Source organism: Tupaia chinensis, unplaced genomic scaffold (assembly GCF_000334495.1).
Source record: "Tupaia chinensis unplaced genomic scaffold, TupChi_1.0 Scaffold000115_1, whole genome shotgun sequence".
In the NCBI taxonomy this organism is placed as follows: domain Eukaryota; kingdom Metazoa; phylum Chordata; class Mammalia; order Scandentia; family Tupaiidae; genus Tupaia; species Tupaia belangeri.
Window position 1 is genome coordinate 9,009,200 of NW_006159579.1, and position 9,045 is coordinate 9,018,244.

Below are 9,045 nucleotides of genomic sequence, written 5' to 3' on the forward strand. Positions count from 1 at the left end.
GCACCCCTCATTGGGGTGGGGTCACACTGCAATCCCTCTGCCTCTGTTTCTCCATCGTGTTGGGATTTTGGACACATATGAGCACATGTGGTGTGTTTCTCAAGCTGCCAGGACAAGGATTTGAACCATAGTTGGCTATGTGGGATCTGGCTCCCTTAATCATTAGGACACAGAGCTGGTCCAATTTCCTCATCTATAAATGGGAGTAATAACAACACCTGTCTCACAGGGTTATGACGAGGATCAAGCAGTAGCATCATGTAAAACGCTGAACAGTGCCCAGCACACAGTAAGTATATATTAACACCAGCCATCATCACTTCTTTTAAGACAAGGAAACATAAAATGTGATTCTTGTTTTAGAGCCCAAAATTCAATAAACAGGGAAAAAACAAAATATGACATTAAGCAACAAAGTCTAGAGGGGACTCTCTAAGCTTCTGACTGGCTTCTGACTGGCCATGTTGTTATGTGGTCTCCAGTTTAGAATGCACTGTCGTAGTACCAATCTCTGTAAATCCTCGCAGTAACCCTGTGCCAGCTGCTGCTGTCTCACATTACAGAGGAGCAAAGTGAGGCTCAGTGGTATGCCCAGTGTCAGCCTGTATGTCAAGCTGTAGGGTTGGGACCAACGTTCAGGTAGCCCTGGCTCAGGCCCCTTCTCCCACGCCCAGCTTGAAAGCCTCACCACTCTGAGGAAGGCTGCCGCAAACTCAACCCTGCCATCTTGCTTTGCTTGCTCAGTCACCAGTGGCTCTTCTGAATCACTGGAAGACTTGGGTCACTTCTTTTTGAAAATAGCAAGTCTCCTGGCTCATTTCTGCATGCAGGTTGAGGGCCAGCAATGGGTTAATATTTACCTACTTCTAAAAAAAATATGGAAGGTGTCATGTATGAGAGAAAATAAGCAGGACAACTGAAATAGGGATAAATGATCCATAAATCAAAATATCTTGTTTATCAGTGCAGAAAGGTCAGTGTTTTTACTTCATGGACTTATATACCCACCAAGATTCCTGCCTGAAGTGTTTGCTCTTTTAGAAAGATAAGGTCCATCCCTCCTTCAACATGTTTCCGCCTCCCTCTCCGCCTCCTCGTGGCAGCATCATCTCTTCTGAGGTTTCCGTTGACGATCTGTCCGGTCACTGGATGGATCAAGCCAGCTTGCAGAATCCCAGACAAGTCCATGCCAAGGGCTCCTTGAAGGGAACCGATAGCCCCAATCTTAGGGGTGCTGGTGCTCACTGGGAAAGGGGGTGTGGCTCCCGGGGACCCCTCTGAGGAGCAGGAGAGGTCTATTGCTGATTCCCCATGCCAGCCATTGAGGACGATGGGCGGGTGTCCATGGGTGGCCGAGAATTGCTCCAGGCTCCGAGCCTTTGCGTCCCTCTCCACCTCAAACTCATAGGGACGTCTGTGCTTTTGTTCATCCTTCGTGAATATTGGAGTCAAGAAGCTCTCCTGTAAACATACATGGCAAAAGAGGTTTGAGCACCAGCTCTGTCTCCAGGCCTGATTTCCCTAAGCCTGTACTATTTCTAGACATCTTCTTAGAAGTTCTTCTAACTCAAGCCTTCTCCAACCGTCGTGCTGAATCATCTGGATAGCTTGTTAAAACGCAGATTCCACTTCAGTAGGCCCTAGAGTGCATTTTTAACAGGTTTCCAGATGCTGCTACAGCTGTCAGTCCATGAACTACACATGGAATTGCAAGAGTGTAACTCAGGGATTCTCAACCTCAGCTATAAGTCAGAATCACTTGGGAAGTTAGGAAAAAAAAAAAAACAACAAAACAAAAACCTCAATTCCTAGATCACACGAAACCCATTAAATCAGAATCAGTAGCTTTTCCAAGGTCCCCTGCTAATTCCAATGTACAGCTGACAATGAGAACCAGTGTGCTATTAACATAATAGCATAAACAGTGTGCTAATAGCCTAAGTAGTCTCCTTACCCACAGGGGATATGTTCCAAGATCCCAAGTGGATGCCTGAAACCCTGACAATACTAAACGCTACATGCACTATGTTTTCTCAGTCTATACCTCAGACAGTTACCGAGTGACTAACAGGCACCTGGTAGCATACACAATGTGGATATGCCAGACAAAGGGATGACTCATGTTGCAGGTGGGATGGGGTAAGATTTCATCACACTCCTCAGAGTGACATGCAATTTAAAATTTTAAACTTATGAATTGTGTATTTCTGGAATTTTCCACTTAATAATTTCAGACCGTGGTTGACTGTAGGAAACTGAAACCATAGGGACTATAGTATCTCAAATATAAATCACCATCTCCCCCAGAAATGCTCACTCCTGCCTTGATTGCCTAATTTCTATCAGCTCATTATTCTCCCAGTTGCCCAAGGGTTGAACACACTGATCTATTTATTCATGCCTCCCTTTCCTTATGTATATAGTAGTCATCTTATGTATATAGTAGTCATTTTGGCCAATTTCGCCCCTTTCTTTGTATACACTCAGTCATTAACCTCTAGTCTAGAACTTTCTCTCTCCATTGCACTTGGCCTGCAACCTGAGGCACTCCACTCTCTTGGTCCTCACCTCCCACTAAACACTACTCCAGGCTGACCTGCAGAACCCTGCTTTTCTCAAGTAGGCACCTGCTCCAAAACCTAATAGCTTTCCACTGCCTGCAGGATAAAGTCCAAATCCCTCAATTAACACCAAAGGCTTGGCAAAAAAGTAACAACAAAACATTATCCATCTGGTAAATACTTGAACGAATGACTTAATGGAGAAGCGGTGGTCAGCACTGCTCTTCAGGCCTTACCTTCTGGATCTGTGCTGCCAAGGCTGCACCATTGCTGAAGCTGTGTTCTGATGCTTCTGGCTCCGAAAGGCTGTTTCGAGAACCAGCACTGCTGGCTAACACAGGGGTGGACAGTGTACCTGAGGGCTCGTACTGCTGGCTGGAGGGCCACTTCCCTTTCAACACCACATGGCAGATATTATCGAGGCGGTTAATTATCACACGATCCTAGAAAAAAAGGAAGTACCAAGTTACCCAAATTCATAAATTCTTCAGATGGAAGGTCAAGCTTTCTTACCAGAAGGAGCTGATGAGAAAAGATCATCCAAACACACCTGCTTTATAAGCCTTAAAACAAATTAAATAGTCTGGGTGATGAAAATTAAAGCTGTAGTGCTATAAATATGAGGACGATTTAACAGTTTCTTATGGTTTTGTCAAGTATACTCATCTTTAATGTTCAAATGTTACATAACTAGTACCTTCTGAAGACATTACAACTTTTTCTGAGTATGTTACTCAGAAATACTATGAAAGGTTTAAAATAAAGGATTCACAGTTGAGAATGCTTTAGGTAGAAAATGCAAACTCTGGGAGGTACCTTTGGCCACTCTGAGAAGGAATACAGAGTTTTCTCCTGTAGCAGTTGAGCAATGGTGGGAGCCCGAGCCTCCTGCAGGTCATCCCCAACGTCCCCTGTGATGCCTGATGTCGAGCTCTTGCTTTCCTCCTCCGAGTATTTCCCTGGATAATCTGGGTAAAAGTTAAAAACAAAACAAAACAAAAAACATTTAGGCACCAGAGAGGTACTGGTGGTCTGAGAGATCAGGATATCCAGTCTTTTTTTTTTCTTCCAGTTTTGTTACAGGGCACACATACTTTTTTTTTTTTTTTTTTTTTTTTTTTTGTTTTTTTTTCTTGTGGGGTGTTTTGTGCACTTGCCAAAAAGACAGAGAGAGACAGATAGCTAGAAAGTGAGAAATCACCCCCCCCCAGGGGGCATGGCCACACCACAATCCCTTCTCCTCCATTCTCTTGGGATCCTGGGCATACATGCACATGTGCCCGGCATGAGTTTAAGCCACCAGGTCCGGGACTTAAACTGTGGTCAGCTCCGTGAGAGTTCAGCAACATAGCCATTATGCTAACTGCTGGTCCCAAGGGCACACACACTTGAGAGAGAGAGAGGAAAAGTAAAAAATCACCCCCCCTGTGGGGATGGCCAAATACAATCCGTTCTCTACTCTCTTCTCAGGATTTTGGACATGTGTATGGCATGATTTTCAAGCCTCTAGGTCTGGGACTTGTGGAGTTGGCCATGTGGGATCCAGACAAATTCCAAGCCACCTATTGGCCCCTTGCTTCTGGTTTTTAAACCAGCCTATTTTGAACTCATTTATTTTAGAAAAATACTAATTAGCAAATCTTTTATTTTCAGGAGAACTATTACCAGTTAAATAATAAAGAAAAATCTTGCTCTAGGGTTATCAATATAAGCCATCTATTAAGAGTTTGCACCCATACCCAAACAGCAAAAGAAAAAAAGAAAAAGAAAGAAAGAAAGAAAGAAAGAAACTTCTTCTGTGTAAGTAAACTGGATGGTCACACTTCTCATTTGTTATAGCAGGCATAAGGGAATTAGACATGATAATACTTTGATATATTTGAAGGAACTACCTATGAAATATAAAAACAGACCTGAATTATGTAAAAAGTGATACAAAAAATCTTCCCTAGAATATTTTTTAAAAGAATTATTTATTTAATTTTATGTATTCATTCATTTATTTTAATTTGACCAGAGACAGACAAAGAGAGAGAGAGAGAGAGAGAGAGGGAGGGAGAGAAGGAAAGTGAGAAAGTAAGCCACTAGGTCTGGGACTCAACCGTGGTTAGTCACATGGGAATGTCCAGTGCCTTAACCACCATGCCACCTGCTGGTTCCCAGAATATTTTGATTATGTGACTGATGGAAATAAATAGAAATGCAACTCATTTCATGTTTTAGTAATGATGAAAGTTTATTATCAATATGAAAGATCCTCTTACTACTCATGACAGGAAAGGAACAGATGGTAGCATAATACCCAAGGCAGGAAAAGCTGTAGACCTCTTTTCTGGATGAGATGACAAGGAATGCCTACCTTCTGAGATGTCTTCACATCAGATTTCACTTCTGATTGTGTGGCAAGTTTCCCAGGGAGCTGCAGAGACCCTCTGCCATGCAGAGGACCTTGCTGGGCCTGGTCAACTCAAGGATAAATGAGACAGACATGCTCCTGGCCTTCAAGGTTCTGAAGTCTCAGGGAGGAAGACAGGCAGAAAGCAGTAACAAAAAAGGAGTAACTAAAATGATAAGCTATGATAAATGCTATGAAAGAAGAGAAATAAAATACTGTGATAGGAAATAAGAGGGGAAGACCTCCTCATGTAGGGTGGTAGAAAGGATCTCCTGAAGGAGGGAACGCCCAAGAGGAGGAGGTGGCAATGGAGAAAGAGTAGCTTGAATATAATGAGGAAGTTAAAAGGCCGCTAGGAGGAAAGTATAAAGATGAGGCTACAGGGGTGGAAACAATCTAAACTGTGGTGAGACACTAGTACATGATAGAAACTTAGAATTTTATTTTAGATTCAATGGGAAGTACCCTTGAGAGGTTTCAAGCAGAGGTACCAGAGACCTGGGGGCTGGCCCCGACAACTGTACTAATTTCTGCCCCTTCAGGACTATAGTCTCCTAGTATGAAAAGCAGGGCTTATCTTCCCTATCCCATCATTCCACACTTTGTGTGTATGAAGGGTCCCTTCTAGGTCTGTAAAAGCATTTAAAAAGCAATAGTGCTTTTGAAAGCTTGTATTTTTACTGACTGTCTTGGGAAGAATAGTTCTGAACCCAAATTAAAATTTACACACTAGCTAGGACAAAGACCTGCTGAATGTTGACAGTAGCTTGGTCCCACTGTAGCCCCATCTGGCCCAGAAGGAGCCGGTCTGCAGCTATGCCTGGTCCTCCTTGCCCAGGCCATGAAGGATCACTGCCGTGTGTTAAATTACATGTAAACCCATATTGCCTTTTCAACCCTGTTGTTTAAAAAGGGTTTAAAAAAATGCACCCCCACCCATGCATTATCTGTGATGCTCACCAATGCTCATACACCCTGACTCAGCAAGGTGGATGCTGCCACCTAAGAAATTCAGTTCAGGAACATTTCATCCCTAAGTCATACTGATTTCTACCCTGTACCTGTTTGACTGCTTGAGTTTTTAAAGACTGATTATTTTGTGATTTTCCCCACAACAGGGTTTAAAAAGCAATATGGGTTTACATGTAATTTAACACACGGCAGTGATCCTTCATGGCCTGGGCAAGGAGGACCAGGCATAGCTGCAGACCGGCTCTTTCTGGGCCAGCTGGGGCTACAGTGGGATCAAGCTACTGTCAACATTCAGCAGGTGTTTGTCCTAGCTAGTGTGTAAATTTTAATTTGGGTTCAGAACTATTCTTCCCAAGACAGTCACTTTGTTTTATAACCAAAAACAAAGGTGAGGGAGTTAAAAAATAAAAAGAAGCTAGAGAGCTCAGGGAAATTTAGCTGTTTCTCTCTTACACACATAAACTCACTGTGATGGTGCTATGAATGAAAAGGAGCTGTGTGAGGACAGGCTGATGTGTATAGCCCTGAGCCCTACACCATGTTGGGCCAGGCATGAACAGGGCTGTTTTTGTCTTTAACAATGACAAGGAAAACTGGCAGTATTTTTGTTCTCCCTAATATGCCCTCTTGCATCTGAAACATAAACGACAGGTAGACATTGTTTGCTATTGTTGCTCCTGAGGTTCCCTCATCACTGTATTTATATTCTTGCAAAGCACAAAGAATTTCAGGGTTATCTAGATTATTATTATTTTTTAAGAGAGAGATTTTTGCTATAGGGTGCATGTGCTCACTAGAGAGACAGAAAGTGAGAAATCACCTCCCCCTCCCCCCCACAACCAGGGGGATGCCCATGCCATAATCTCTTCTCCTTCGTTCTCCCCTCGCATGCACACGCACCTGTTGTGACTTTTAAGCTGGCGGGTCTGACATGTGAACCATGGTTGACAATGTGGGAGTCCAGTGACATAACCATTACACCATCTGCTGTCCTGATTTTTTTTTTTTTTTAACTGCCAGAAGGCACTTGCCAGAGGGAGAGTGAAAGTGAAAATGCCAACCAATGCGGTGTAGTCACATTGCAATCCTCTTTCCTCCATTTCTCTATCCCGTTGGATTTTGCAAATGCATGCACATGTGCTCAGTGTGTTTTTCAAGCCACTCAAGTCAGGATTCAAACTGCGATCAGCCATGTGGGATCTGGCTCCCTCTGCATAGGGCTTAGCTACTGTGCTACAAGGCTAGCCTCAGATGTTTTTCTTTACATTTTGAAATTTCTTCTAATCTGAACCCTTCACTAAGATTTCCTCATTTAAGTAGATCAAATCTACTTTTTGTTGTTGCTGTTGAGTTACTTGTAACTATTTTGTGTGTGTGTGTTGAGTTACTGAAAGGAATCTAAACCAAAGGTACTGACCTTAAACCAGTCGTAATGGTGCTTTCTTCGCCCACCTTAACAAAGCTGAAATTCATTTGTACTTTGGAGTTTATTATCTACTAGAAGAACAAACCACTGCCCCTGACGCCATACGTAGCATCTCACAGTAAAGGCTCTATGGCTATCTAATCATCCTCCTTAATTTTCTGGAATGGTCACAGTTAAGCTACTTTAATTTTCAGACCAAGACCTGGGACCTTTGGTTTTGAACATGTGCTGAGGGTTGGAAGGTCTGTGTAAGAAGCTGTGGAACTATTGACCATTTCTCCCAGCCCCCTACCCCACCCACCTCCCTGTCATGTGAGAACTGACTTACCCCAAACACAAGAACCTCGGTACATACCTTGATGGCAGTTTCCATCTCTGTCATATTCATCTTTATTCTCAAAATCCACGTCTTCTGACTTGAGCTCAGTTCCTTTGGGAAGATACATGGGGAATCCCTTTTTTCTCTCTATACTTTCTTTCCAAGGTTCTTTTAAAGGCTCATGCTTCACTTGAAATGATTCTGATGGAACAGCAGTAGGTTCCTCCTCCATTGTGACATTGGTTTTGTTTTTGTACAGATCTGGGCTATAAGCCTTGGGTTTCTCCACTTCAAATTCATTGTTCTCAAGACCACGCACCCACCTCTCCATGTGTCTGCAGTGACACTGACAGGTGGCTGAAGGAAATGCCTTCTGCAGTCCAAGAGGCTGGCCTACTGCCTCTGGGTTTCCTTTCCTGGCTTCATCTACATGGAAGCTAAGGCTCTTTTCCCTTGGTGTATTAGTAGTGTGCTCGGTGAGATGCAAAACCTCTGGCCTGTCCCTCATGCCTACCGCCATGGCTAAGTTTTCCTCCTCATTTTCCTCCTCTTCTTCTTCCTCATCACTACGGTTCTGACTCAAAATTAATTTACTTTCTAAACTCTTGCTTTCTAACAAATCAATTAATTGCTGATCTGAGGATAAGTTTCTTTTGGAGTCACAGACATGAAGATTGCACATATCTACAAACCCACTTTCGTTTCCTGGATCCAAGGAAGGGGAAGCTAAGCATTTGGCTTCCAGCTGCCCAATGCATTCAGGTCTCTGCCCCATCTCACTGCAACAGGGCTCCCCTTCCTTTGAAGCAGATACTGACAAATGATTCCCATTTTTAATGTTCATTTGAGCTACCCCTGCTTCTAAACTATCCATAAAAGAGGAGTCTGCAGCTATTTCTGCCTTATGGCCATTTCCATCTTTGTTTGCTGAGATGGCAACAGTGTCTTTCCTGGACTCTGTACTGGGACCTGAGCTCTCCTGAAAAGAGCCTGGCTCTTGGCTAAGCACCTTCTTTCCACACATCATGCTTTCCAAGGTCTCAGACAGCTGACTTTCATCATGGTCGATGGAAATGACATCCTGAACTTTAGAAATGAAGCTTTCACAAGTCATGTCGGGTAGGTTACCCCCTGGCAGGCTTAAATGATCATCTCTACTTTCTATTTTCACTAGATTCTCAGGTTCACTTTCAAGGGACTCAACAGTCCTACTCATTTGAGTGTATGTAAGAGATTCATATAGTTTAGAGTTGGTCTGGTAAAGGCAGCAGAGACTTCCTGGTACTGGGGCATCAGTTCTTTTATGCTGGGCATAATTTCTATAGGCATCCAGAAATGACAGCTGGGGGTCGTTCATGATGTAATAGTCAGT

The 9,045-nt window shown here is 43.3% G+C and overlaps 1 protein-coding gene across 1 annotated transcript in view; it reads right to left on the reverse strand.

Annotated features, from left to right (window-relative positions):
* Window positions 1-9,045, reverse strand: part of CHD6 (chromodomain helicase DNA binding protein 6) — a 266,925-nt gene that overhangs the window by 13,532 nt on the left and 244,348 nt on the right. Inside the window, exons 33-36 of the mRNA XM_027770197.1 lie at window positions 7,710-9,045; window positions 3,378-3,529; window positions 2,798-3,004; window positions 1,009-1,461 (exon numbers count right to left, since the gene is read on the reverse strand). Of these exons, the coding sequence (XP_027625998.1) occupies window positions 1,009-1,461; window positions 2,798-3,004; window positions 3,378-3,529; window positions 7,710-9,045 (2,148 nt within the window). The remainder of the gene's footprint in view (window positions 1-1,008; window positions 1,462-2,797; window positions 3,005-3,377; window positions 3,530-7,709) is intronic.